The sequence below is a fragment of the Dysidea avara genome, chromosome 11 (assembly GCF_963678975.1).
Source record: "Dysidea avara chromosome 11, odDysAvar1.4, whole genome shotgun sequence".
Lineage (NCBI taxonomy): Eukaryota > Metazoa > Porifera > Demospongiae > Dictyoceratida > Dysideidae > Dysidea > Dysidea avara.
Genome location: NC_089282.1, coordinates 15,213,430 through 15,241,082, shown reverse-complemented (window position 1 = coordinate 15,241,082; position 27,653 = coordinate 15,213,430). Strand labels below are relative to the sequence as shown.

Here is a 27,653-nt window from a genome sequence, read left to right as displayed (position 1 = left end):
TTTGTGTTGAATAAAATTGTTGCATTTTATTAAAATAGGAAGATATACAGATGGCATTATATTTTATAGTATATTTCTATACACTGTTATAGCTATTGAACTAGCTTGTACAACTATTTGTATATTTTAAAAGTGCTTTATATTTTAAATATTACAGTCATGTTGCTTGTGTGCATTGAGCAGTCAAATAAGTCAGGTACTTCAGCAATGTCATTATTAAGGCTCAGAATTGTTTTGTTGGTTCAGAACTTGTTGGCTCGGAACTTGGTGGCTCAGAGCTTGTTGGCTCAGAATTTGTTACAGGGTTCAAGTCCGACATAGTTAGTCCAAACATTGCAAGAACTTCTTCAGCTGTAGCTGACTCGAGACCTTTTGGCATTAAATCTTCATCATCACCTGATCCACCTTCAAACAATGTCACTGTGTATTTCGTTCCCACTTTCAAGCCTTTGTCCTTATCAAATGCTTCAAAAGCAGGTAGTGCTGGCACATCAGATCTTTTAACAGGTTTACACTCAACAACAACTAGCAGCAGCAGACTAGAACACAATAAAATACTTGCCAACTTCATTTGTACCACTTTAGAAAGATGAAACTTTTTTAATGAACAACTTCCACCAAGCAGCAGCAACTGATGAAAGTAGTAAAACTGGACTAATTTATACTACCAGCATATCCGTGGTTTGTATTATGTAATGCAGTTATACAGGAAGGAAGTGGTATCACTCCCCCACTTGTTGAATATGGACTTCCTATGCAGTTACCTCACAGAAGAGTTACTGATGACAATGAAACCCCTAACTTCTAGTTACAACTCACTTGTTTAGCAACTGGCAGCTGGCCTACATCAATAGGCTGGGATAGAATTATCTCTGTCCTTGCCATATAATATGGTTTACAATAAAAAGTTATCTCTTTATAGCTACATGTACACAAAGCTTTGTCTGAGAGGGAAACAACTCAACACATATTTTATAGACCTAGTATCATGTAGTTCCACTTTTCGGTTTTCTATTTTTCCTTTTGTGCAGTAGCACAGTATGGCATAGCGTGATGAAATTTGTACAAGTTTAGTGATGAAACCACAGAAGAGAATGTGACACTACATGTAATCATTAGCAGTGTAGAACATGCAAACACTATTGAGTATTCGGCCTCTTTCAAAGGTAGCCACACGGCTCTGTTTACAATACAGACACTTAAACCATAGGCAGCTTTATACAATAGCACATTCAATTAGCAAGTGAATTCCTAATACTCAACTGTCAATGTATATACCTCAAAAAGAACACCCCTAAAATAGTGGACAATCTCTTTACATATAAAGGACATCTGCCTGTTTGAGTCCCAAATCAGTAATTTAACTAAGGACACCTGACAAAAATCCTATTATGATCTCAATGGTGTTCGTTGCACTGTTAACTCACAAAAATCAACACCGAATGAGTATATTACAGAGTAACAAATCAACACCACGACAGTCTAAATCCATTTTTTACAGTAGACAATCACAAACATAGAGACCACAATAATTAGCAAGTCAATAGACTCAATGGCCATTCGATTTAAAATAAAAATAAATAAAAATACAGTGGCTGGTAAATATGTAGAATACTCAATGCACACAATTATACAAAAAAGTATTAAGTTGGTGCTTGTTCATCTTCAGTGTTTAGTAGAACATACTTCTTTTCATTTTGTTTCTTACTATACACAGAATATGGGACAAGTCTGACAAAGGTCACTAGTATGGTGACTATTCCTACTGCAACAATTCCGATACACAATAAGAATGTGGCCAATGGTCCTTCCTCATGGTATAATCTTGCTAGTACCAATGGTCCTATACTACGTCCTGCACTTCCTGATACTGAAATGAACCCCATCATCAGACCCTGTGATGTAACGCATCTATTACATGTCTTGTTTGCTCCTTATCTTATACGACACAGACAAAACAAATCACAAAGGCAACCCTACTGTTAATTAGTCTCCCACACACAACTCAGTGTAATGATTATAGCAATGGTGTCACAGTAAAAAAATTGTGCACATCACTGTGTTTCTATACCTGTTTTGTGTGCCATGTGTGTGAGCGTTGTTGGTGCATGTACACAATGTGTGTAATGCATGTGAATGTTGTGTAGGTATGTGTACGTGTAGTGTGTGTATAATATGATATGCTTATACAACACACCTGTGGCCAAGGTCCTAGGATCATGGAAAAGATTGTATAACAGAGTAGACTGCTGGAACAGTAACCAATAGTGATCACAGGTAGTCCAATAACATATTGGAAAAAGTAGACTTTATGCTCATGATGACACCATGGCTGCTTGGAAGGATTGCATCCAGGCAATATAGTTGTATTACTATGGCCAATATCTCCAAACCAGTCAGTTGAGTTAGACACAGACCCTCCTACAGATAAAAAAAGCATTTCAAAACTATGACCATATATAAACAAAGACTGATAAAATTACTTAAATGGTTTCACATTAATTAATAGCTTCAGGGCTGATTAGTCATACGAGCTAGGGAGTATTACCAAGAGCTCATAATATATATATATATATATATATATATATATATAGTATATATACTGACTGAGGAGAGTGTCCTACTCTCATATACCCCTGTAGAACGGTAATCATGCAACATTTCTGAATTTGCCTGTTTCTCTGATGTCATTAATTGAACATAATATCAATTGTACACGTACCTAACAATGACGCTAGCAACCGAACTAACTCAATCTCTCGCTATTTTTCAAGCATGTCTTCATGGGTTTCTTGATAGGCCATTTACAAATATGGCTGTTCTGAGTGTCACAAGTGTGGCACAGTGCCAATAGTTCTTGTACTTTATGGCTGCTCATACATCACTAACTCCAATAGCGTGTCATAACTTTATGATTCACCCTTCTACAGGTGTATATATGAATAGGACGCTCTCCTCAGTATGTACATATAATGAACTCTTGGTATTACTTGTCTCTATCTCTGATAGTTTATTACACAACACACCTATCGGTGGATGTCCACGAAAAGGCAGCCATATCAGAAAACCCATTATCATAATAACCATACCACAAAGAAGCACCAACTTTGCTGGAATCCTGTAAAAGTCAATGGTAGCTGTATCAGTAGTAACATCAACAAACTATACTTACTACATTCATACAACTCATGAGCATCAACACACAACTGGAATACCATAGATTCTACATCAATTTGATGCCAAAACAAGATGCTTTACATTGTTCAAGATAAGAACTTCGCATATGCAACTGTCAAACAGTTTAGATTGTTATTATATACATGAATATTTTTTAAAAAAGAAACCTTACTCAGAATACTTATTTATTACAACAACAGGTGTCAAGTTGAATATTTTGAATTTGTTATTGCATGTACAGTCAACACCTAAACCAGATGACCACACAGTACCAGTTCTCCCACACTTTGGAGCAAAAACACAAGCAGAGAAGATCCCCAAAGAGTAACCACCGGTTCAACAATCCCTCCTATACGTTGACATGGGTAGGTGTGTTATAATTGAACATGTACACTGTATGGTTTCTAAAGCCTTTACACTAACGACCACAAATATAACCACATTTGGGTATGTACCATTGTGTATGCCACAGCTCTGTTAATTAAGTTAACAACTTTTGAATGTTAAAATTAAATTTTGCAACTTGGTAGAAGCCAAAAAGGGCAACGCTTGAAAAAACAAGTGATAGTATAATAATTATCACTTGAGGTTAACTAAACAGTTTATAAAATATTAACAACACAAAAAGTGTTTTTAAGATTCATCACCATAATAGTCAGACTGGAAAAAAATAAACATCTTTACCACTAAAGTAAGGAATGGTAATGTGTATATAAACACAGCAAATTTGTAAATTGAAGACATGTAGATATAATGTGATAACAGAGATTACTTCTACTTCACAAAATGTGTTACTTACCATTTTAGAAGGACCCTAGTGCCCACAAAAGCTGCAATAGCTATTATGGAGTTTATAGTTGAGATAAGATTGACATTGAAAGCAGCTTCTTTGTTGGTCCAAGCGTACATATCTTCTCCGATAGGGGCCAGTAGCCTGCGGCATAGAAAAAAGAACTTGCAGTGCTTGAATTACTTAACTGATAATATCCTTTTTACAAATTATTAAATTTGATAACTAATAATGCTGGTATAAACCAATACTGTATATTGATTGTATAGAAAATTAATTAACTTTTTTTTAAAAATTATTTGAACAGAAACTTTTCAAGAGTCAATTAAGATTACAAGATGTTTAAGCTCTACCAGCACACTAAGTGATAACAAATGAAATGTAACTGAATTGTAAAAGATTTTAATTCACCATTTTCCTGATAAGAATTAATACACAAACCTGACCGACTGAACCTATGTGGTGTGTACAATGTAATACACACAAACAATCAAATCCCATACGTTTCTAGAACAGCAAACACTGTCAAAATGAGAAAGAACAGGAAGATACAAGACCAGGCAGCAATCCGGTCATATTTCACCAGACCCTTGGTTGCCGGTTCTTTGATAGAAACTGTCATATCATTAATACTTTCTGTAAAGTAACACACACGTATGCATAATTATAAATAAAGTTACATGTATACTCATCAATTGAGCAATAATTTGGAATTCATGAAATATATGAAATACTACTGAGAAAACATGACTCATACAACTAACAGGAAATAATAGTTTCCTTTTGTCGGTAGACTTGAGCAAATAATCACAGCCGGGTAACCATACACTCTACTTTAGTCAACTAAAATTTTTTCTGCAGTACTACAATCCTATAAAGATTGCAAACAATATAGCAATGATTCAACTCACCATCTTGGCCCAATCTGTGCAACTTGGAGCCACAATTTTCCTCCTTCTTTACACACAAGTAGAACAACTGTTTAAGTGGTATTTTCTTTTTAGTGCCATGTACATTAAACTCTCTGAACAGCACCACCAGTAGTACACCATTGAAAATGCACAACAATGCAATGAGGAAGCCAGGACCAGTGTACAGATTAAACCGTAGATCAATAGCCTTCCACATAACACCAGTGTTACCAAGTGGTTGAAACACTAATCCTAGAGCTATTATGTGTAAAAAACAAAGTAAAAATGGATATATGTATGTCCAAGTAGAATATCGTATACGTATATACAAATTTTCAAGATACACAATTTTTTGTGGATTAACAAATTTCAGGATTTTCGGTTTATTTTTACAGACCATGCATCACGTTACTTACCTATTACATAGCATGGAGCTGATGGTAATAATTGTTAACTTTTGAGGATGAAAATATTAGACAGATAGGTAACCATGAAATCCACAAAGAATATATCTCTCAAAAATTTGTACATACATATATGGTACAATTATTGTGTTAAACTGATAGCAGTTCTTAAGATTACAAAAATGTGTCCACAACTAAACTAGTTGGAACTATGAAGTTACAAAATTATTAAAAACCATTTAAGTGGAAAATTAAGTAACCGATTGAGTGGGCTAAAAGTATTTCTTTGTAGGATGCTTAGTTAACTAACAACACAACAAGAGTAAGGACTCAGCTTATATGTTGTACATACGTATATGAGAGAGCATATCAATTTTGTACCTGGTCCCAGGATAAATCCTAGTCCTTGCACAGAAGACAAAGCTGACATAGCTGTGCTACGTTCTTTCTCATTAGTAGCTGCTGACACGTAAGACCTCGCCACAGCAATATTCCCTATAGCAAATGCAAAAATCCATAGTACACCCTGTATGTTATAGAATGCATGGTAAAATCCCTGGGACATCTGTAATTACCCTAAGAGATATTTGATCTTGCAAGCATGCAAAGAAAGACTAAACAATTGTAACAAGCTATGACATCATAAAAATCATTAGACATATTACCTGTTCCAATGCCTATGATTAACCTGCTGAACAGCAGCACCCATTTTCCATCATGAACAGCTTCAGCATAAGTGTACAGTATTCCACCAATCATGCAAATTATTAGTGAGACAATGACAGGTTCAACAACCGGTCGATGGTTGGACCAGATACCAAATATGGGTGAGGATATCATCTGGCCAAAACTACAAGCAGCTATAATGTAGCCAAGAAAATCAGCAGTTGCCTTATGGTCAATCTGTGATCAGAAATATATTATTGTACACAAATAGTATGTATATTACAAGTGTCAATACTTAACATATTTACATCTTGAAGTTACATCACTTAAGTATCACAATACTTTATGTCCATTGGGTTGCATCACTTCATAGACAGAAACCGTCTAAATGATTATAACTTCCTCAACACAACAATTTACTGCTTTTCTCTCTTTATATGAGTTGCATAGCTTTCTCACAGGTGTTTGATAGGATAGCACACACATGCGCACACACACACACACACACGCACGCACACACACACACACACACACACGCAGTCACGCACGCACACACACATGCATACAACCAACGTGTGCATGCACGCACATACACACACGCACGCGCACATACACACACGCGCGCGCACACAACACACACACATATGCATACACACACATACTGCATTACTTCTAAATAAATTGTTTATGTACACAGAGACCAATACTGAAACATACTAACCTGCTGAAAGTAGGGCCACACTGATCCAAATATAATGGAGAAACCTACAGTATTAAAGAAACACATCAATTCCTATCACTAACAGTACTATTGTTATAAGTTAAAGAACTAAATTATTAGTTTACAAACTCCATTCACTATCCACTTCCTTATTGTCTTATGTTATTCAACAATGAATTATGTTTTTGTTATTTACCAGTAACATTGCACTATCCTTCTTGAAACATATACCTACTTCCTAAATATAATTGGCTGGCAGTTTTGCTGTACAAAGAACAGCATAAAAAATAGGCTCCAATTATTCTGAAGAAATTTTCATGGATTCTTGACAAGATCAGAAAGTTACATTCACTTCTAACCCAGTGTGATTTTACAATGAATTTATTGAATACTTACTAAAGACTCGACAGCCTTACAAATTGGAATCACACAGACTATAGACTAATGCCTCAAGCACCACCCATGCCGCAGGAATATTGTCACCAATTCAGATGCAAAGGCAGTCTAATTTAATCTGCACCATCGGTCAGTACCACCTAATCTTACTACTACAACTGAATCCTAGTCATGCTAAATTTTTCCCTTTGATGCCTGACCAAGGATGAGGTTATGAATAATGTCAGAACGTTAACAACATTGTGGTAGTTTATTACAAAACATTGTATGATATAAATCATCTTAGTGGTATACAAAATGATACAGCAGTGAGTAGATGTTGTGACAACAATAATGCATCATTTCTCAACAGCATACTGAATCAAATTACAAAAATATATTTTACTAATAGGTTTTAATACAGGTTAAAGACTTCCTTCAGTGCCATTTGCAAGGTTCTGATTCCAAATATCATGCATAATATTTACCAGCAGTCAGTCAGTCGGTCGGTCGGTCGGTCGGTCGGTCAGCCAGTCAGTCAGTCAGTCAGTCAGCCAGTGAAATGACGCTCTTTTTTGACTTGTCTCAAAAATTTTCTGATTCAGTCAAATGACACTCTTTCACTCTATCTCATTGATAGATGGTGCTTGTCCTACAAAACTGCTACTAGCTATTATGTTTTTAGTTCACACTTGCACTACCTTTACCACAATAAAAAGTTTTAATTAAAAGAGGAAACTGTTTGTAGGGATTCACATTAAGCAGTCAAAGTGTCCAGTGTTGGCATAAAGGCAACCAAAATTAAATGACTATCACAAAGTTGTAACACAATATATTTGGTGGTAATTGTTGGCACAAGGTGAGGACTTTGTAGTAGTACAAGACTGGCTGCAATATTAGTAGTATACATTTCAAAATATTTAGCAGAATTAAAATCACACTCTCTTGGTAACAATTTGATCTTGAGACATGTGATGGACGACATACAGTTTAGTTGTGAAATAGAAGACAACAAAATGAGCTTTCAAACTAATGCAATTTGATCTTGATACATGGATGGACGACATACTGTGAAATAGAAGACAACAAAACGAACTTTCAAACTAACGCATCACTATAGAAAAGCTATTTCCATCCAACTTAACATGGTCATCTATAAGAAATTTAGTTTAAGAGCTGCATTTGTTTCCGGTACGTTGTCCCATATTCTCATGACTTCTAGTTACATCTTTAGCAGGCAGTGTAGGATGTACTGTATAGCTAGAAGAAGTTAGAAAACTTTGAGCACTCAAATTTGTTACATCAAGATTTTGGAGAGAAAAGGTTTGGAAAAATAGAAATGTTGCCCATTTGCAAGCTTCTATTTTACATTAACCAGCCAGCTTTGATATATTGGGATGCTCCAACATCTACTGATAGTCCAGCAGGGAGTTTAGTGTTCTTCAAGATATTTACCATATACAGCTGTTACCCATTAGCAGGAAGAATATAACATGGTGTATTTCCTCCTCATGTCAGGTTGAAAGGAAACAAGGATAGGAAGCGGGGGAGTTTGTGATTTGGAGGGACCTTTGAGGAACTGCCAATGGTCTAAGGGGACAGCCACTACTACTCACCTCTCACTGACCTTATGGTGATCAATTTAACTTGAGAATATTCCCGTACAAGCTGAACAAACTAGGAAACAAATATGAATTGTTGTATAAGGCAAACCATAGTCTCACTATGACATACGTATGTCAGATTTATGGTATCCCAGGATACAGGTCTAGAAAATTCATTCTCATTGTGGTTTTTCACTTCAGTTTCCACATATTGAGGATGTTGATGATGTTGAGTAGCACGCACAAAATAAAGTGTGCATATAGCATACTAAAAAATACTGTACATGAAATTTCTATGGTATTGCATGTTGTGTAATTTAGCCTCAACTGTGAAAACATTCCACTATTATTGCCTATTTGCCTTCCAGGTACACGGCAATAATTTTTCTGAGTCATCTCACTACTAAACACAGACTGTACGTGGGGTATGTTCTTTACTTTAACATCTTCTCGTGTTCTTAAACAAAGGCACTCCAAATTCCTTGTAGTTTCTCAATTATACAATGGCTTCTACTTCCTTAAGGCTTTATTTAGACTAACTATGTACAAGAACCGCAGTATTGTATTTTATAAAAACGTTGTCTTCTTTAGTCAGAGTACTGCATATTGCCTCAATCCTACTTGTATAACTTTCTAAATATTGTAGCCACAATATCATTGCAATATAGCAATACAATTTAAACTTTTAGGTAGAAATGAGGTGCTTGTATTTGCCAACAAAACTGTAAAACATACTGAAAGGAAATATCAGCAAAAAAATGCAACTATTCTTTTGTTATGAACGTAACAAAGTTGTCTTAGTTTCTATGATGAAATAATTTCTTGCACAGCTAAAAATGCTTTTACTAGAGAAATATGATAAGTTCATCACTACATAGTCAAAAGCATATCTTCTCTTTCACTTTTCTGTCTTCTCCAATCTTTTGTCTACAGCAATCTTTGATCTCTCCTATTTCACATTTGAGTGCTATGGCTTTGTTTCACACCCATCAATAGTCACTAATTCTAACATCATATAAACACCCACTTGACTCGTCTGACAGTCACATATAATCCACAATGGAAGTCATGAGTTCTAACATTATGCAACTTGATTATTTTAACAATGAAACATCCAGGCTTCTCTATACAGGCTCCTACTTTCATAGAAAGATTGTTCTTGTATGTCTGGGAAACGTATCATCACAAATCTGTACACTTACAATAAAATTTCCTACTTCATAAGAACTCACTACTAACCTGCACTATCTAATCTAAACATGGTAGCAAGTTTGCTTGGCTTGCTAAGCAAAATGATTTCTCTTCCAAGTAGAATAGCTTGGCAATGTTGACAGGCAACCACGCCCTAGCAATGTCAGTGATATTATGAAAATATGGCGGCCACTAAAGTTTGCTCATCATTGCAGTAGGGAGAAACAACATAATGTTATTATCTATTACCAAGAGTTTATTATGGACTCTTGCTATTACTGAATCCACAAGAGTTAACAACCTTTAGTCATAATAATCAACACACAAAACTATGAGGATAGAGTAGGGACTATTACACATTCAGGAGAAGATAATTTTATTACCATGGTCTTGACTGGAACTTATTTACACAAAGTTCTTACACCTTTTAAATGGATTTGTTTGCAAGTACATGTGATTTAAGTAATTATAATTACTGATCCATTCATTTTAATTTAATTTTCTGCCTAATACATAGTTTGGAGGAATGCGTGACACACCTTGTTAGTAGAGGAGGATACAAGGTCTAGAAACTCCCGATTCACTTTACATGATGTTTACTGTCACGAAACCTGTCATTAATAGGGCGACGTATGGGAACAAACTTTATGGCTTTAATAACAAAGCGGCCATATCATCACTTAAAATATGCACCACTCAAAATACGTACATTATAGACTTTAACTGTCAACTGCACATGGTCGCTATGACAAAGTTGCTTTATTATCAACATGGCAGTTTGTACCTATTATAAGACAATGACAAACAAGCTCTGGTAGTCTTGTACAGCTAACATATTTTATGTGACTGCATTACAAAATGTCGGTGTACAAGGAATGTACGTGGATGGTATCCTAAAACAGAGATTGGTATGCTGGTTACATCAAGTAGAGAAGAGAACTAGTACATACTGAAGATATAAGTCCAGTACTGATGTAAAAACTTACAAAGATGATTTTATGAAGGGAAAAGTTACTTAAATCCCCAATAGGGAAAATGCAAATCTATTATTGAACCAGTGGAGTCACTATAAGTGATCACGAAATAATTAGGATGTTGATTAGCATAGTCATCAGCGATGGATACCTTTAGGTGGCTTCTGTGCACAATATAATCACAGTACATGTAGTCTGTGCTTTCCTGCTAAAAATATCAAACAGAAACCAGCTTTCCTTGGTTAGGCACAATCAAACCCAAATGTACATATATACCTTCAAGAAACCTATAGCATTTCCTGTAAGTTTCAATCTCACAGAATTTTCTACTGACTGATTGAATGTAAATACCGAAGCTTATAAGCTCCTGATTGATGCAATACTACCTACAGACCAGGATAATCAATAACTAATGCTACAGGCTTGATTTTGACAGTTAGACGTCACACAAACAGACAACACTATCATGATAACACCAGTGGTCACTATAGTTAGCAGTAAGAGAGACAATCTAATGACTATCTGCTACTGAATCCATAACAGTGAATACAGTTACATCAAAACTATCAGCATCAAAAGATAATTTCATTACCATGGTCTGCACCCGGATGGAACTTATTCCTCTTACACTTGCACACGTTGTCATGAGATGATACAAGCACCTATCGATTTACTTTAATTAAATTCTGTCCATGGCATATATATGTAGCTCATAGGAACACACAACACACATGTGACAGTCACATGTTTTGTTGCGCAGAAGAGAACTATTATAAGATGTAGAAATTCCTGACGTGATGTTTATTGCCATAAAAGCCTATCATTAATTGGGCCACATATGGGAACAAACATTATGGCCTCAATATATACTGAAGAAGCCATATCAATGAGAGCAAAATGTGCACCTTAAATATGACTCACTATGATATATCTATACATCCTTCATGGTGATGGTAGAAAATGTGTTTTGTACTGTGACAAAAGAGTAGTTTTTGCTTCCTGTATCAATATATCAAAATGCACTAGCGTAACCATGGAGCAGTGACTAAATTATTTGGTGGAAGAGATTCTCAGTTCAACAGTCCCGGCTGCTGTAATCAGCCCAATAGGATTTGGGTTAGTGTCATAAGCTAGCAAAATTGAAGGTGTTGAATGACTTGGACAAAAATTTCTAGTGTTGCACCGATAATCGGTTCAATCATCGGTATCGGCCGATATTGGCTACTAGCCGATTAATCGGTTTTGATTAAATCAAGGCCGATGTTAATCTCCACTGCACTGTGTAGTATAATGATGTGGGGGAGGCTAGACATAAGTTATTTGGCATTTTAATCAAGTTATGTGTTAATGGTTTAGCGGTGACTACAAACCATGCCCATAATAAACTGTCAGGGTATAGGCCAAGCCCAACAATAAACTGAGGTTTTTAGGTTTCTATGTAGTACCAGCCACTTGTCTCAACTGTATAGCAGTAGTAAAATGTATTTACCATGAGTAACTTTTACTTGTGGTATACATCTAACTTTACATTTTAGCCTAGAATGAACTGTATATCAATGGTTATGTCACTAATATGAGCCATTTAATAATGATGAGGATGAGTGTTAGTGTTATTAGTGTATATCGGATCGGTTATCGGTATCGGCTAATTCTGTTGCTTAATATCAGTTATCGGAATAATCGGCTAATTTGGATATCGGTGCAACACTAAAAATTTCTACTAAGCTGAAAGTCAGAAACTATGACTGCTAAATAAGCAAAAAAATTAAGTCACTGCTTATTCTCAGTGTCTTTTGACTACATTAGGTATTAGAGATGTTGGAGGTTCCACTGACACAATAATGGCATTCCAGTAACCATAGCCAAGTGACATCAGATTGCATGGGGAACTGGCAAGGGAGCATGGAAAATAAGTCCATTGTTCACCATGAAAGTAGTGGAGGGCCAGAAAGCCAATGTGAAGATTCAAACCAATAACAATTTGTGTTGTACATGCCTACTAGATCACTGTCCAATCTCACTGCCAGTTCTCCAGTAGCCAATGCTTAACTACACTGTATGTATTGTAATGGGAACATCAACACAAGCTAAAGGTCTCTTATAGCCTAAAGAATTGTCAGTAAAGCCACCATCACTTCATTTCTGCCTCACCCCACAAGTCAGCTGTTCAAGCCAAGTTGGGGTTACCCCAGTAGTGACCCCACAAGTACCATATCCTCAAGTCTACCTCTGCAAAAAGAGCTGCTCATTGCATAGGGGAACTAATCAAACAAAACATGTGGCAGCTCATTGTTTGATGAAAGGCTTTACATTCAAAAGCAGATAATCTTGTTACCATAGTCTCAACTGGGACTAAATCTTTCTAACAAAATTTTGACATTTGTATACCTTTTTAAACGGATTTGTCTACACTATAATTACTGATCCTAATCAAATGCTCCGTCTAATTCATAGCTTGAATGGAGACATACATGTGACAGCGTGACATCAATCCACTTATCTTGTTAGCAGAGGAAGATACGAAGTCCAGAAACTGATTCACTTTACATGATGTTTATTGCTGTCAAATCTGTTGTTAATAGGGCCACGTATGGGAACAAACATTGTGAAATGTCATCAATAGGGCCACAAACATTATGGCCTCAATATATACTGAAGCAACCACATCAATGAGAGCAAAATGTGTGCCTAAAAATATGACTCACTATGATATATCTATACATCCTTCATGGTGATTATATTACCCAATAGAAATTGTGCTTTGTACTGTGATAAAACACAGTTGTTGTACCAGTTAAGCGTCAATATATCAAAATGTCAGATGAAATGCTTTAATGTCTCTGAGATACTAGAGGTAATCATGGAGTAGTGACTAAATTATTTGGTGGAAGAGATTCAACAGTCCTGGCTCCTGTTATCAGCCTAATATGATTTATAAGCCAGCAAAATTGAAGGTGTTGAATGACTTGGACAAAAATTTCTACCAAGCTGGAATGTCAGAAACTGTGAACACTAAAATTGAAGAAACCTTAAATATCTAAAGAATTGTCAATACTTCCACAAAAGCCACCATCATTATTTCATTTCTGCCTCACCCCACAAGTCAACTGTGTTGTCCTTATCCTTACTGACCAAACAAGTACCACGCCCTATATCTTCAGCAAGCCTACCTCTGCAAAAACAGCTGCTCATTGCAATTGGGAAACTGATCAAACAGAAATTCAACTTTTATTAGACCGTGGTAGCCAGCTTTCTTTCCTATATTAGCAACACACTGCAAGAAAAAACTGAGATTGAAATCAGTAAAGAGAGGACGGTTGCGATAAAAAAACTTATAACAAGCTCATTGTTTGATAAAAGGCTTTACATTCATAAGCAGATAATCTTATTATTATGGTCTTGAATGGAACTAAATTCTCCTAACAAAATTTTCCTAACAAAAGTCTGATATTTGTAAATGGATTTGTCTGTACTATAATTACTGGTCCAATTACTTAATCAATTGCTCTGTCTAATTCATAGCTTGGAGGAACCTATGACATACACGTGACAGTGTGATATCAATACACATATCTTGTTGGTAGAGGAGGATACAAGTTCATGTTTATTGATGTGAAATCTGTTGTTAATAGGGCCAAGCATGGGAACAAACATTGTGAAATGTCATTAATAGGGCTACGTATGGGAGCAAACATCACAACATGTTATCAATAATAGGGGACAAACATCGTGACATGTCATCAAAATGGCCACATATGGGAACAAACATTTATGACAAGCCTTTACCAGGGTCACGTATGGGAACAAACATTTACGACAAGCCATTACTAGGGTCACATAATTATGGGAACAAACATCGTGAAATGTCATCAATAGGACCACATATGAGAACAAACATTTATGACAAGCCATTACCAGGGTCATGTATGAGAACAAACATTGTGAAATGTCATCAATAGGGCCACATATGGGAACAAACACTTATGACAAGCCATCACTAGGGCCACATATGAGAACAAACCTTATCACATCAGCAATGTAGCAGCCATGAAGACAAAAAGTACATTGTAAAATGTGTGGATTTAGAAAACTACAACATTACTACCAAAATGGCAGTTTGCAATCTACTGCAAGGCAGTGATAAAGTCAAGTTTTGGTTGTCTTGCAGTTAATGTTTTTCATATGCAAAATGCTACATGGAAAACGTGCTTTACAGTTTGGATTGGTCACAGTGTACAGTAATTATTGGATGCTGAACTAGTGCCGGCAACATCAAAAATGAGAGAGGACTAAAGAAGGAAGGTAAGCTCTGTACAGTATATTTATTACTTCAGAAATGCCACAAGCAAAAAGCTACTGTGGAGGAATAAGTCACTTGCACAAATGAAGCACTATTATGCAAAAGCCATTGGGGAAATTGAATGAACATATTGCCTCCAGATCCATAGTGCCAGGTGACAACACTTGGATCAGCTTTGCTGCTTTGTTCTTTGGTTCCAATTTGTGAATAGTGTAGTAACTTAGTCTTTGTGTGACAACACGTGGACCTTAGTCCTGTAAGCATTAGCCTTTTATAGCATCCTACCATATAGGCAAGAGTTCATATTACCTGGTCAAAACACACTGTGTTCAAAGATTATGCAACAACTATCAACACCAAATCACTACTGAAAGGTGTCAATTCTATTAGAGAAAAGCACTAAGAATACTTCCCTTGATAAATCAACACCTATTGAAGCCAGGTGACAAATTTGTATGGAATTATACTGAAGTATACTAAAGTATTCAAGATAAAATGAACACAGTGTGTTTTGACCAGGTTGGATAATCTCTCTCCTCTATATTATGAACTCTTGTATACACATAGGGTTACTAACCACATGATCTGTGAAGGCTCATTACTTTAAGGAGCCAAGAAGCTACTAGTCTAAATCCAAGGGACCCGCAAAAGCGTGAAATGTTGTAGATTGCTGGTAAAATCTGGACTAGTTAACAATAACTAAGATCTTATTGAAATCTCACTTGAAATCTTAAAAATTTCGAAAATCTCATTCCCAAGTTTGTCAATCCCTTGTCTAAATCATTGGAGTTTCGCTAGATGTAATACACTACAGAAAGAAAAGAATTTATTGCCATCGTTTTTGTACATCAAGAGTTTATCAAGGAGTGAGGATGGCCAAGACAAACAACAAATATTGCATAACTTTTGAATAAAGTGCTAGCGGAACAATCCACACATTTCATTTGTTAAACTCATCAAGAGAAGCCTAATGGCACCTTGTTTTTAACCTATGAATAAAGTACACAGCAACTAAAGTGGTAACAACAAATTTGCACAGAGCAGCACAAGACAACTACAGTAACCCTTGGTGCTCCGAGGGTTAATTATTGCTCATAAAATACTTTATAGGCAAAAAAAACAAAGCTATGTATGAAGCAGAAACCTATTGGAGTCACTACATATGCAAGTTATATATGATCAATTAGGATGTTTATCAATAATACCCAATAGAAATCATTAACTGGTTTTTGTGCATATCAGTAAACATAATATGTGACCGGATTTGCGAAAAGGGTCTTCCACACACATCCAATTCTATGAACTCAGAAGACCATAACTCAGTATTCATGAAACATATTAACCTGAAATGTTCTCCAACTACTAAGCTATATTGGTTCTCAGTACTGACCAAATTTCAAATAAATAGCCATTTCCAATCTGAAGTTATGAGTTGTCAAAGTTGGTAAATTGGATGTGTGTGGAAGACCCCATTTCGCAAATCCGGTCACATATGTTCTAATCCATACCAGTAGCCTGTGAGCGCCAGAGGTTCAAAGGAGTGTGAAACTTCCCTGAGGCTGTGTGCAAACAGCTGTCGAATTCCATCAGCAGCAAAACTAACTTGTAAAGGAAGTTACTAATGTCACCATCCACCAACACCACCCTGCTAAGCATTACTGTTACTACTGTAGTACAGGCTTCTATTATTAAACAAATCCATAGCTATGGCAGCTGTGCGAGATGAACTCCAGTAAGAGGAAGGAGCCCTGCCTGAGGAAGAAGGAAGTGCTAGCAATTGGAAAACACTTGTGTGAAGTGGATGGATACTGCAATAATGAAAGAACTCAGCGCTTAAGGACTCCTAGGTATAGCTATTGTAGAGAGTTAGAACAGCAAGAAATTTGAATTATGTTGTAGCTACGTAAGCAAACAAATTACAGGTGCTTAATTAATTTACGAATGAAACATGCTACACAGTCTGTTCACTATAAACAGACAATTCCATCAAGGTATTGTGCTTTCTCTGTAATGTACACAGAGAACAATAAGAAATGATGACAGCAAACTTTATTTCTACTGTATCATAAACAAGTGTCTGTAACTCAAGTGCCCTTTACTGTATGGACACAAATCTTACTCTCCATGCAAGGGCATCAGAGTAGGTGCGACCAGTGAGGCTAGAGCTCCACCACTTTTTGGCTGAAATAATAAAAATGGTTAAATTTGATGAAGCCAAAACTGAAAGTAGAAAATGTGTACTAATTATGTATAGGGAGCATTTATCACAACAATCGATAGAAACAACACTTATCTAACCTGTCTTTCACCCAGAACACTAGAACAGTTTCATAAATCATATCCACTCCACCCGTGTTAAGCGCCTCTAAAATAATCACCATGGCTTTGTTTCTTGTTTTAGCTACTTTGGAAACATTCCTTACAGTTTAACTCTTTATTAATGGACTCTAGTGATAAGGTTTAAGAGACAAAGGTACACTTGTTAGCTATAGCTATACCTAATTAACACCTTGCACACAATATTACAGCCCAAAATTGCCTCCAAATAGCATCTAAAAAGGTGAAATTTCCTGGGGAGCATCCCCCCCAGACTTCCTTAGATTAGCAGCATTAGGAATGAGCTTTACCACTGTCACTTTTACTCTGACACTCATTCCATGAAGAGGGAAATCCAACAGTGCATAGGATATGAGTATGCTTCACTGTATTCTGAAACAACATAATCTATTTATGCATAGCCACACATATTTGTATTTCAATGCACTTCTATAGAAATATAGAATTTTACGAACATGGCAGATTTGCACTCAGCCAGTAACTAATAGTAGGGACCAGGGGGGTTGCATTTTCCCATAGAACATTGACAACTACAAACTAAGCCAGTCTCAGTATATTGGTTGGGCACAATCAAGCCTTATATAATGCTCCAAAGAGTTTTCATGAAATAAAGAGCTTGCTTAAAAAATGAGTATTACAAAAAATGCTTAGCAACTGTTGCTAGTCAGTTATATGTGTGGACAGATTTCAATGGTAAAGAATGTGACAAATACCCTTGCTTTCTCACCTCAAGCTACCCACAATGAGTATTATTGTCAGATACAGCACATGCACCCATGCACACACACACTTCAGAAAACAACGTTAAGGAAATCAGTTCTGCACATATTTAGTATCAGTCATTATTGAGTTAATTCTGTGATGTACTCTGTAAAACCAATTTTAAATTTATCAGCCATATGTGAAGACTACAGCCACTAAGTACAGAATGGCACCTGTTTGCTAGAATATTTGTTTGCATAGCCAAAAGCTTGCAAAGGTTTAATATTCATGAGTGATCTACCAAAAATTAGTACTGCGTTTGTTTATACTAAAATATTTGTTCCTAACCTTTGTGCAAACATGAATGTGTGCATGTGTGTGATTGTACCAATTCTACATCCACGTGCAACTGTACATATATCCATGATAGGGTGAAACATAGCTGAAAATGAAAAAGAACGGCCTCTTCATTTTCAATTATTGATAGTCGTTGTGTGTGTTCAAGCACCAAAATTATGTATTGAGGTACATATGTAAGGGTTCACCAGTCATAATATGTTAAACAAAAGCAAACAAACAAGTAGCAATTTGGAATTTTAAATTCCACAGAAATAAGAATTAAGTAACAAAACAAGGGAGGTCATCCACACCTGCAGCTACAGTACATCTATTTAATCCCTACTTCAGTACTGGATATACTATTTACAAGCTATAAGACTAAGAGTACACTAGTACAGTTACAATTGTAGGCAAGCCTTATGTATTTAACTCCAGGCAACCCAGGGTGTAGATATACAATGGATAATAGTGGGGACCTGTGTCATAAAGAAACCTTCTGCACTAAAAAGTGATATGTATGCATGATGTACACCCTGTTGTTCACTTGCAAGGAAACAAGGGAACCCTCACCCTGCCTGGTCTCCAAACTCTCCACCACACAGTGAAGAGGTAGGAGTAGCACTTTTAGCATCAAGTGGTGTGCTATCAGGCCCACCATAGGCTGGGAGGGGGAGGAGGAAGGAGGGGGGTTGGCAGTATGGGCACATGACGTATGCACACACACCCACTCACATATGCACAACACAACACACTCATTATGTATCTCATACTACAACAGCAAGTCACTAGATTTACTGATCTCTTGTTCTACCACTGTATTCTGCCCCAAAACTCACTTATAGAACTACAAAGCATAGTAAACAACATAATGATGATGGAGATATATCTTTTGTTAAATATCCAATTCTTGGGTTTCATAACAATCTCATCATCTTGCCTGTATGGGAAGAGAAGAACATTAAAATTTAATGTACCCTGAGCATGTATAAAATTATGTGTATTATGCACATGCGTTTATACTGACTATCAATTGTCCATCAAATCATGTGTATCAGGCTTGCGTACTATCCACTCTTTTGTATGGCAGTGAATGTTGGACACCATTTCGTCGTCATTTGAAAAGATTAGATGGCTTTCACCACAGGTGCATCAAAACGATGTTGGGTATTTCTAACAGACAATAATGGGAGGAGTACAATAAGAAGACGATGGGGAGAAGTAGAGACTATAGCCACCAAGTTGAGAAGACATCGATTAGAGTGGGTGGGACATGTGGCGAGAATGGATGATCATTGAGTTTGTTTGTTTGTTTGTTTGGGTAGCTACCTCAAGTGTGGCCATTTCATGGACCCAAGAGAAGATGGAGAGATGTGCTGAAGTTAGATTTGCAATCTCTTGGAATCAGTGATGCATGATAGAGCAATGGATAGGAAGCAGTGGTGACAATTGTATCTTCAATCGATAGACATGATGAGCAGGAATACCTACGTACAGCTCAGATGTGGACTGTGCAGTGTGCAATATGCCAGAGGTATTTTCAGACTGATGGTGGTAAGGCTCATCACAAGTGTAGTGACAAGTTCCGCTGTGGTGGAGGACCATGTGACCAGAACGGGCAGTGTCAAGCCTACTCTAAGACCCATGTGGTTAACATTCACTGCCAGAGTCTGTTGGTACATTGAATGAATTACCCTTTTTACTAATTCTTGATCCTAAGAATGTGATGACTATTTAACAGACTGTGTAAGTAGCTGACCAGCCAAATTTGGTCTGATAGTGTAGGTACATACAGAGTCCACTTGCAGGTTGACTCAAGAGAAGGTTTAATTTCTACCAGTACAAGGAATTTGAGTTGCAACGCACTCATTGTAGCTGCTACAGTAGACAAAAAGGCATGTCTTAGGCCTAAGCGACAGCAAAGAGTGAATAAATCAAGCCCATAGTTACCTGTAGTCGAGTTATGCTTGGCTGAAGGTATCAATGGCTATTAGAAAACTGAGATCAATTTTATATAAAAACTTACTGGAAGTCGCTCTGAAGGCATTTTTGGGTTCGACTATGCCCAACCAATCCCAAGCTGTCGTAAAGGCTGAGTGAGAAAACCCAAACCATTATCACTGTTCCTTTTTGCTAATTTGACTTTATGTAGATTAATTTTTTTTTGGACAGGCCCAGTTACTGTTATTGTTTGAGTAAGAAAACTTGCTTCAATAACCCAGCTGTGAATGGGTACCTGGCATTAACTGGGGAAGCCTATGCCAACTGTCCATGTCTAACATAACAGCAAGATTTAGGTGGACTTTGAGTACCCACACCTTTATCTATGAGATATGGTACAGCCTCCTGCAGGGTATCGTACAGGAGGATTTGTCTGCACTGACTCATAACACCTGGGTAGTGCACAAGTGGCCTGGTGTTTCACTGTATAGGTCTAACCGTTTGTACATAGCAGCCGAGAGCTTTGTTTTGCTTTGTTGGTGAGCGTGTGTTTGTGTGCATGTGCATGTGTGTGTGTGTGTGTGTGTGTGTGTGTGTGTGTGTGTGTGTGTGTGTGTGTGTGTGTGTGTGTGTGTGTGTGTGTGTGTGTGGTGTGTGTGGTGTGTGTGCTTGCGTGCATATAGAAGTACACACAACAACACTCACTGTATGGCACCATACTGATTGGGTGAACCAGATGATGCAAGAAGTTCGGATGACGCATCATCATTGATGGGTTGATACTGCGATGTCATCACTAGAAAGAACCAGTAGTAATAACAGATTCATTCATAACAAACAACAATTGTAAGAGAACAGAAAAATAAACCTAAATGATACAAACAGCTGAACAGTCAACTATCTGTCTATATGTCATATTGTCTTGAAAGTGATGTTCTCAAAGGAGCTGTTCTCAAAATGTAATGCATAATAAACACACTAGTGTCAAGCTATAACACAATGTAAACTTTATGTGATCCAGTAAGCTTTGTAACCGGCTTAAATTAAGTCACAAGTGTAAACAGGAGTACCTTGTTTGCCACGCACAACACAAAAAGGGTCATGCAAGCTATCTACCTAGTTAATAGACTGAAATCTACCCAACCAGTTAGCGGATGAGAAGTTTATGTCGCTTTGTTATAACTTTTCTCACTATTTATAATTTCTAGAAGCACGGTCAATCAGGAATCTATGTACAATAAGGTTTTTAAAGGGTAAAAAAAATTCTTGGGGGGAGGGGGGTTCAGGATCCAATCTTGCATTTACATTACTTAAACAATGCTCTTGAAGATTGACGTTTCTCCCTTGAAAAAATCTGCTATACAGTCTAATTGTTTCTCATTCCCACCTGCATCACTTTTTCACCACAAAACTCATTATTGTAGTTCAAGGTTGAGTATTATTTTGCAACACAGAAATCAGCAGTAAAATGTCAGCATTGAGAGATACGTTGCAACAGCTAGCTAGTGATTTGGATTTTCTCCAATAATGAAAGATGGTCTCCCAGCCACATGCAAGTCCCCGGACAAAAATCTGGCTAAATTTTCCTGGGCAATAAAGTACACTTCAATATCTCAGTCATCACACAAAAGAAATACAGCAGCTAAAGCTTTAAACAAAACCTTAGTAACTACTCACCTGAAGTAAAAACATTACCATGATTTGCCCTGTGATGAAATAAGCTGCAGTTTTAGTTGAACCTTACCACCTAAGCAATATCCAACAGTTGGAGCGTAGAGCTGTTAGATGGCTGGGTCTTAAATAAATTTAGTAGATACAGCTCAGTAACTAACATGTTACAACAGCTTTTTGTGCCAGTATGCCGTAAGGTAATCCTTACAAGACCAATATGTCATAGGGAATTAGGATCACATGATAAGCCCTATGACCTTTAATACAGCTTCCTCATACGCCGTAGTTTACACCAACAAACAACTTGCTAACTTGTAGTCATAAAACCATACCCATATATTATCTATGATGGTACCATAGATTATCGAGAGAGTCTATGATGGTACGCTACAAGACTGCTGGAATATTTACCACACCCATGCGGATAACTAAAACACTTCTCGCAAATGTCACGACACGTACACAGTCTTACCTTCAACGTCTAAATATAGCCTTTAAACAATTGCAATCGTTAGATAGAACTTGTCCCAATCTGTGGCTGTCGACTCGGTGGCTGTAGATTGGAGTTAGCGTCACATAAACCAATGGATTGTGGGATTCGGTTATTATTGAGTAGACTGGCGGCGGCCGCATTTTAGCGCGCGTTTCTAAGAAGAAATGGACCTCGAATGGGAGAGAGTTATTTGTGGGCAGATTTTTCGACAGCCATTTTAAGGTGGGAATGTTGTTATGTGACCCGAGATGACTTGGGACATAGACTGTCTAGGGATCCGGTTAGAGATTTGGTATATGGTATTCTTGTTAGATTTACAACCCTTCTACAGTGTAACTAAGCACTGTAATTAGTTGTTGTTGTTGTTGTTGTTGTTGTTGTTGTTGTGTGTGTGTGTGTGTGTGTGTGTGTGTGTGTGTGTGTGTGTGTTAGTCTCATGCTCAGACTGCTTTGTGTTTGGGTGAGGAAAAGGCACTATAACCCCTACCTCCAATCCCTCCACTAAATTGGTCATCGCTTGCAAATAAAAATCAAGATACTCTAATAGAACAGTCAATTAGCAATCACTTTTGTAATTCTTTTAAACTGCAACATAGTGACATTACTATCTAATGTGTGAAAAATTTTCAGGGAGGCAAACTCCTAGACTCCCACTTACTCCCAGACCCGTACTATATGTTTCTACTATATGCTTTAAATCCACTGTGGTGCTTTCATTGCCTTCACTCTTTGGCCTGCTCCACTACCCGAACATGTGGTGTGTGCACATGGTAAGATACATGCATGCATACTAGGCTACATTAAGATTCTACATTTTTGGATTGGATACTTTTTTTTTGAAATAACATGCACATTAGTGTAACACCTGAGATTGTAAATGATCTCATGAACCCATATATTTTTGCCTGAGCTGTCAATGTTGAAAGAAGTGTGTCAATTAATTAATTAATTAATCACTTAAGAATGCTATAAATCTGGATGAAGTAAGACTTGGTATTTTTTTGTGCCATATGTAAGGGTAGCAGATTTTTTTTATTGTGCTTGTCAATTTTAGGTTTAGTGCCTATTAGAAAGCTTTCCTGTAGCCTAAAAATCAATAAGTGCACTAGAGGTAAGGTCTGGGTGATGAGATTGCAATTATGCATTTATCAATATTAAGTCCAGGAGATTTACATATTTGAAAATTCAAATCTGGAACTCAAATCCCCCCTTCCAGTAAGACATTATGAGTATTGAAGCTCAAAATGCCTGACTATTTGGGGCATGGTTAGCAATTGATTTTGGTGGGGCTTACACTATTCCTTGGATTCATTATGTTTTAAGACAGTTGTGGGGTTACAGAAGGCAGACCTAATACATGTATGATGAATGCAAAATACACAGGGCTGTAATTGTGGACCCCTTACAAATTCTGTTGTATATACCCTAGCAATTTTGGATGGAACTTTTCACTTTGTTTTTTATTTCAGAATGAGTGCAAGAGGACGTAGACGACTTCGTCTCAGCTCTAGGAAGCATTACGAGCGGGACAAGTACCGGAAGAAGAAAGCAATTGCTGCCAAATTGGCAGCGGAAGACATTGACTCAACTTGTAAACTCTCCATTCCTTTGATGGTTATCAACCAGGCACCATCCAAGACTATTGAGGGTTTACATAACAGATTGAAAATCATGCAAGCTATACCTGATGGTTAGTTTATGGCATATATAGAGCTCTAATTTTCAATCATAACTTTGATAGAATGGATAGATGGTTCTCATGACAAACGCTTATGTGTTTACAAGCTGCAAAGCTGTGCTGCAGGAGTAGAAGTATCGTATTGTTTGACGATTAAAGATGATTTTTCATGGCACCTTTATTATCGTGGACAATTGGCAAAATGCTCACTACTTCATGATGTCCCTAAAATTATAAATTCAGGTCAGTACACAGGTGTATTGGGTCTTGTATACTATATTTTCTTCTTATCTAGTGTCTGCTGTGGCCGATCTATTAAGACATATTTCATCTTGTGGTGTATGTAATGGAAGTTCCGATGATGGGTTGTGATGATGTACTATTTGCTGGTTAAATTGGTGGGAATTATATTATTCTCGACATTAGCCATTGTATTGTTGGCATCATGGTTTGGCAGTTGCTGTCAATTTTTTCCAATTCACTACATTAAAATTCTCACCACTAAAACACGTACACAGTACAGTGCAACCTAACAATCCTCTGCTGAACCAGTCTGCAATAGTTAAGTTTTAGCACTTTTTAAGTAAAAAGATTTGACATCCCACACAATTTATATCTCTACATAATCAATCGCATCATATAGTGAATCACACAACACTTTGTACCGGCTTTGACTATAAGATAAAACATACTTGTAAAAAATGTTTCATGACATTCTGGTGTTGTCTTTATGTTGTGACTCTAATATTGTTTATTAGCTGAATAATAGTGTTCCTGATTGTCTGAAGGTTTGTCACAATCCAACATATATAGCTTTCTACTGTGACGTTGTGAGCATTTGTGTGATCAGAGGAATGAATCTATTCATCATCTTCTGTTCATATACAGAATAAGGTACTAGTCTGGTATAGAATGCTATAGTAGTGATCACACTACTCCAATACAAATGAGAAATGTGACCCTAAGACCTTCCTCATGATAGACAGTGATGGTCCAAGGATATGACCAAAACTTGCTGATATTCTAGATCTGCTACTTCACTAACCCTAAATGCCCACATCACTTATATGCTTACATGTACAATGGTATACCCTATATAGCTAATGCTCACATACTTTATAAAAGTAACATCACTATGCATGCTACCATGCAGGACATGGTTCCTAATGCATTAATTTTGTTGAAAAGTCTACAGTGGTCTTGTTACTGTAAAATGAAATAACAAATATTATCATAATCTACATTAAAGGGTATTGAAAATCGATGTGATTGTATACCCAAGTCCATGACTGAAAAGCTTCACTCTAGCAGTATATAAGATCATACTCAGTTTTGTATCACCCACATCTATTGCCTATATTCTTCAATAAAAAAGTTGAAATTCAACGCACTAACTACATGCATCATTTCCAGTAGTAAAGTTTCTTAAATATTATTATGCATATTCTATAGTTGACTGATCTATTAGAGTATCTCAATCTCTTAACACAAAATTCAAGAGGGCTCGTGTCCCATCTGTAAATCATTCCGATAGATAAGTTTTTATGTTACTATAATTTGTTGTGCTGCATTGCATGCTGTTATTAACTCACTTTCAAGGTTAGTATGAAGTTCCTACTGAAAGCTTAGGAATCAAATCGAAGGTAGTTTCCTGAAATCCTTGCAAGTCTATGCCTCCTTAGTCTTAATTGAGTGGTACATCCAAGTGGTTTCCATGAAAATAATGTATGGGTACTTCTTCTTTTGTATTTAATTTAGTAGCAAAAGGTACTCACTACAAGTGCATCAGACAATACTTATCAATAAACAATTTTAAAAAAAATTTAAAAAATAGACAATTAAGCACTCCTAGGCCTGACCCCACATTTCAGATTGGATGGGTGATCCACAGTCAAAGCTGTAAATAAAGTAGCAAAATCATTGAACTAGCAAGTCACGTCTCAGTGTACATAGTTTGTAAGTGTACTCGTGTAGTGTACATGTACTATTATACAGTTCTGCCTTTTAACTAGCCTGCATCCTTTCATAAGGATCATGTACTTTACAACTACATTATAGTTAGACGTCAAGAACCAGGGTTCTACGGGATTTAGAAAACTCGAAGGCACTACTAAGGGCCTGAGGGTTTTCTAAATCCCGTAGAACCCAGTGGTTCTTGACGTCTAACTTATTTAGACTACAACTCGTTATTGTACCTTGAGTTGACAGCTGCTTGTAAATGGGAAATGTATGGCTAATTACTAGAAACAAGCCCTCTACACCTCCCTACATGGCGGGACCTCAGCGTGGCTGTTGCTACCCGTTTAAACGCCCATGCGTTGCCAATGTTACAGGCGCGTGCTATGTATCGAAGTACTGGACTCAGCGACTGGACTACAACTCATTGTTGCTGTTGTTGTGCCTCGACAGCTGCTTGTAAGCAAGTAATGTAGTGTTGATTAGTACAGACAAGCCCATTACACCTCCCTCTAATTCAGTACGGCTGTTACTAGTCATTTAAATGCCCATGCGTTGCCAATGTTACAGGCGCGTAATTATCGTGTTTCGTATCGCCTCAGAGCGTGGTCTCTATTGGACATGACCGTGGCTCTACGAGATTTAGAGACCACGTTTTCAGCCAATCAAATTTCAGTATCAAACTTGTTGTAGTCTAAAACTATATGGTCTAATGTTAACCTTTCACTGGCAATGACTATACATATAAGTTATGATGACAGAGAATGGTGTGTTGTAAATGAAGTAGTATATACAAGCTTCATTTTGTCCCTGTATACTGACTGACTGATATCATCCAATATGTGTAATCCTGGTAACTGCTGCACATTAATTGCTATCAAAGCGTTTCTAATTCTTGATCACAAAAATGAACTATACTTGATCACAAAAATGAACTATACTCTAAATGGTTGCCAGACTGGGTGTTTTTATGCAGTAGTGAGATAAATTCTATTTGTAAGTTCCATATGCACACATGATTACGTATATGTTAAAGCATAGCCGCGAGTGCTATATGAAAAATAAAGTACGAGGCGCGCGGCCGAGATGCTAATAAAGCACGAGGCGAAGCCGAGTGCTTTATTAGCATCGAGGCCAAGCGCCGAGTACTTTATTTTTCATATAGCACGAGCAAGGCTATGCTTTAAATGATTTATGGAACTTTCTAGTCGTGTAGCTTCACCATACACTAGGACTCGTAATTAACAAGCGTTGCACGAACTATTAGCAGCCTGAACGCACACAAACTAGTTTAACAAAGAAACTCACGCGTATTTCACCATAGTTTGGCATAGTAGACGTTCATCGCGTCTTTTGGCAGGTTTTGCTCGAAACCCACAATCGATTCTATTGTGAGTCACATGGTGAAGTATTTCCGTGATATGTC

At 37.0% G+C, this 27,653-nt stretch overlaps 2 protein-coding genes across 6 annotated transcripts; one reads left to right on the top strand and one right to left on the bottom strand.

The window, feature by feature from the left end:
- LOC136239628 (major facilitator superfamily domain-containing protein 8-like) lies at positions 1 to 27,653 on the bottom strand. 5 transcript variants are annotated; one of them, XR_010693539.1, is made up of 14 exons: positions 27,536 to 27,653; positions 25,864 to 26,045; positions 21,135 to 21,225; positions 19,328 to 19,428; positions 6,670 to 6,713; positions 5,948 to 6,185; positions 5,664 to 5,777; positions 4,879 to 5,136; positions 4,471 to 4,603; positions 3,977 to 4,111; positions 3,027 to 3,118; positions 2,198 to 2,421; positions 820 to 1,895; positions 1 to 764 (listed from the first exon to the last, which is right to left on the bottom strand). XR_010693539.1 is itself a non-coding variant. In XM_066030398.1 (13 exons), coding segments are annotated over exons 2-13 (1,683 nt in total). In that variant the 5' UTR covers positions 25,865 to 26,045; positions 27,536 to 27,653; the 3' UTR covers positions 1 to 1,643. The 5 variants fall into 5 exon arrangements, 4 of the variants coding, with proteins under 4 accessions (XP_065886470.1, XP_065886472.1, XP_065886473.1 ...); XM_066030398.1 differs by having other exon boundaries at positions 1 to 1,895; XM_066030400.1 differs by lacking the exon at positions 27,536 to 27,653 and adding an exon at positions 26,467 to 26,724 and having other exon boundaries at positions 1 to 1,895.
- On the top strand, positions 22,685 to 24,919 carry LOC136239630 (uncharacterized). The gene is made up of 4 exons (XM_066030404.1): positions 22,685 to 22,815; positions 24,063 to 24,283; positions 24,335 to 24,514; positions 24,567 to 24,919. Exons 1-4 carry the CDS (start codon positions 22,769 to 22,771, stop codon positions 24,641 to 24,643), a joined length of 525 nt encoding a protein of 174 aa, XP_065886476.1. The 5' UTR covers positions 22,685 to 22,768; the 3' UTR covers positions 24,644 to 24,919.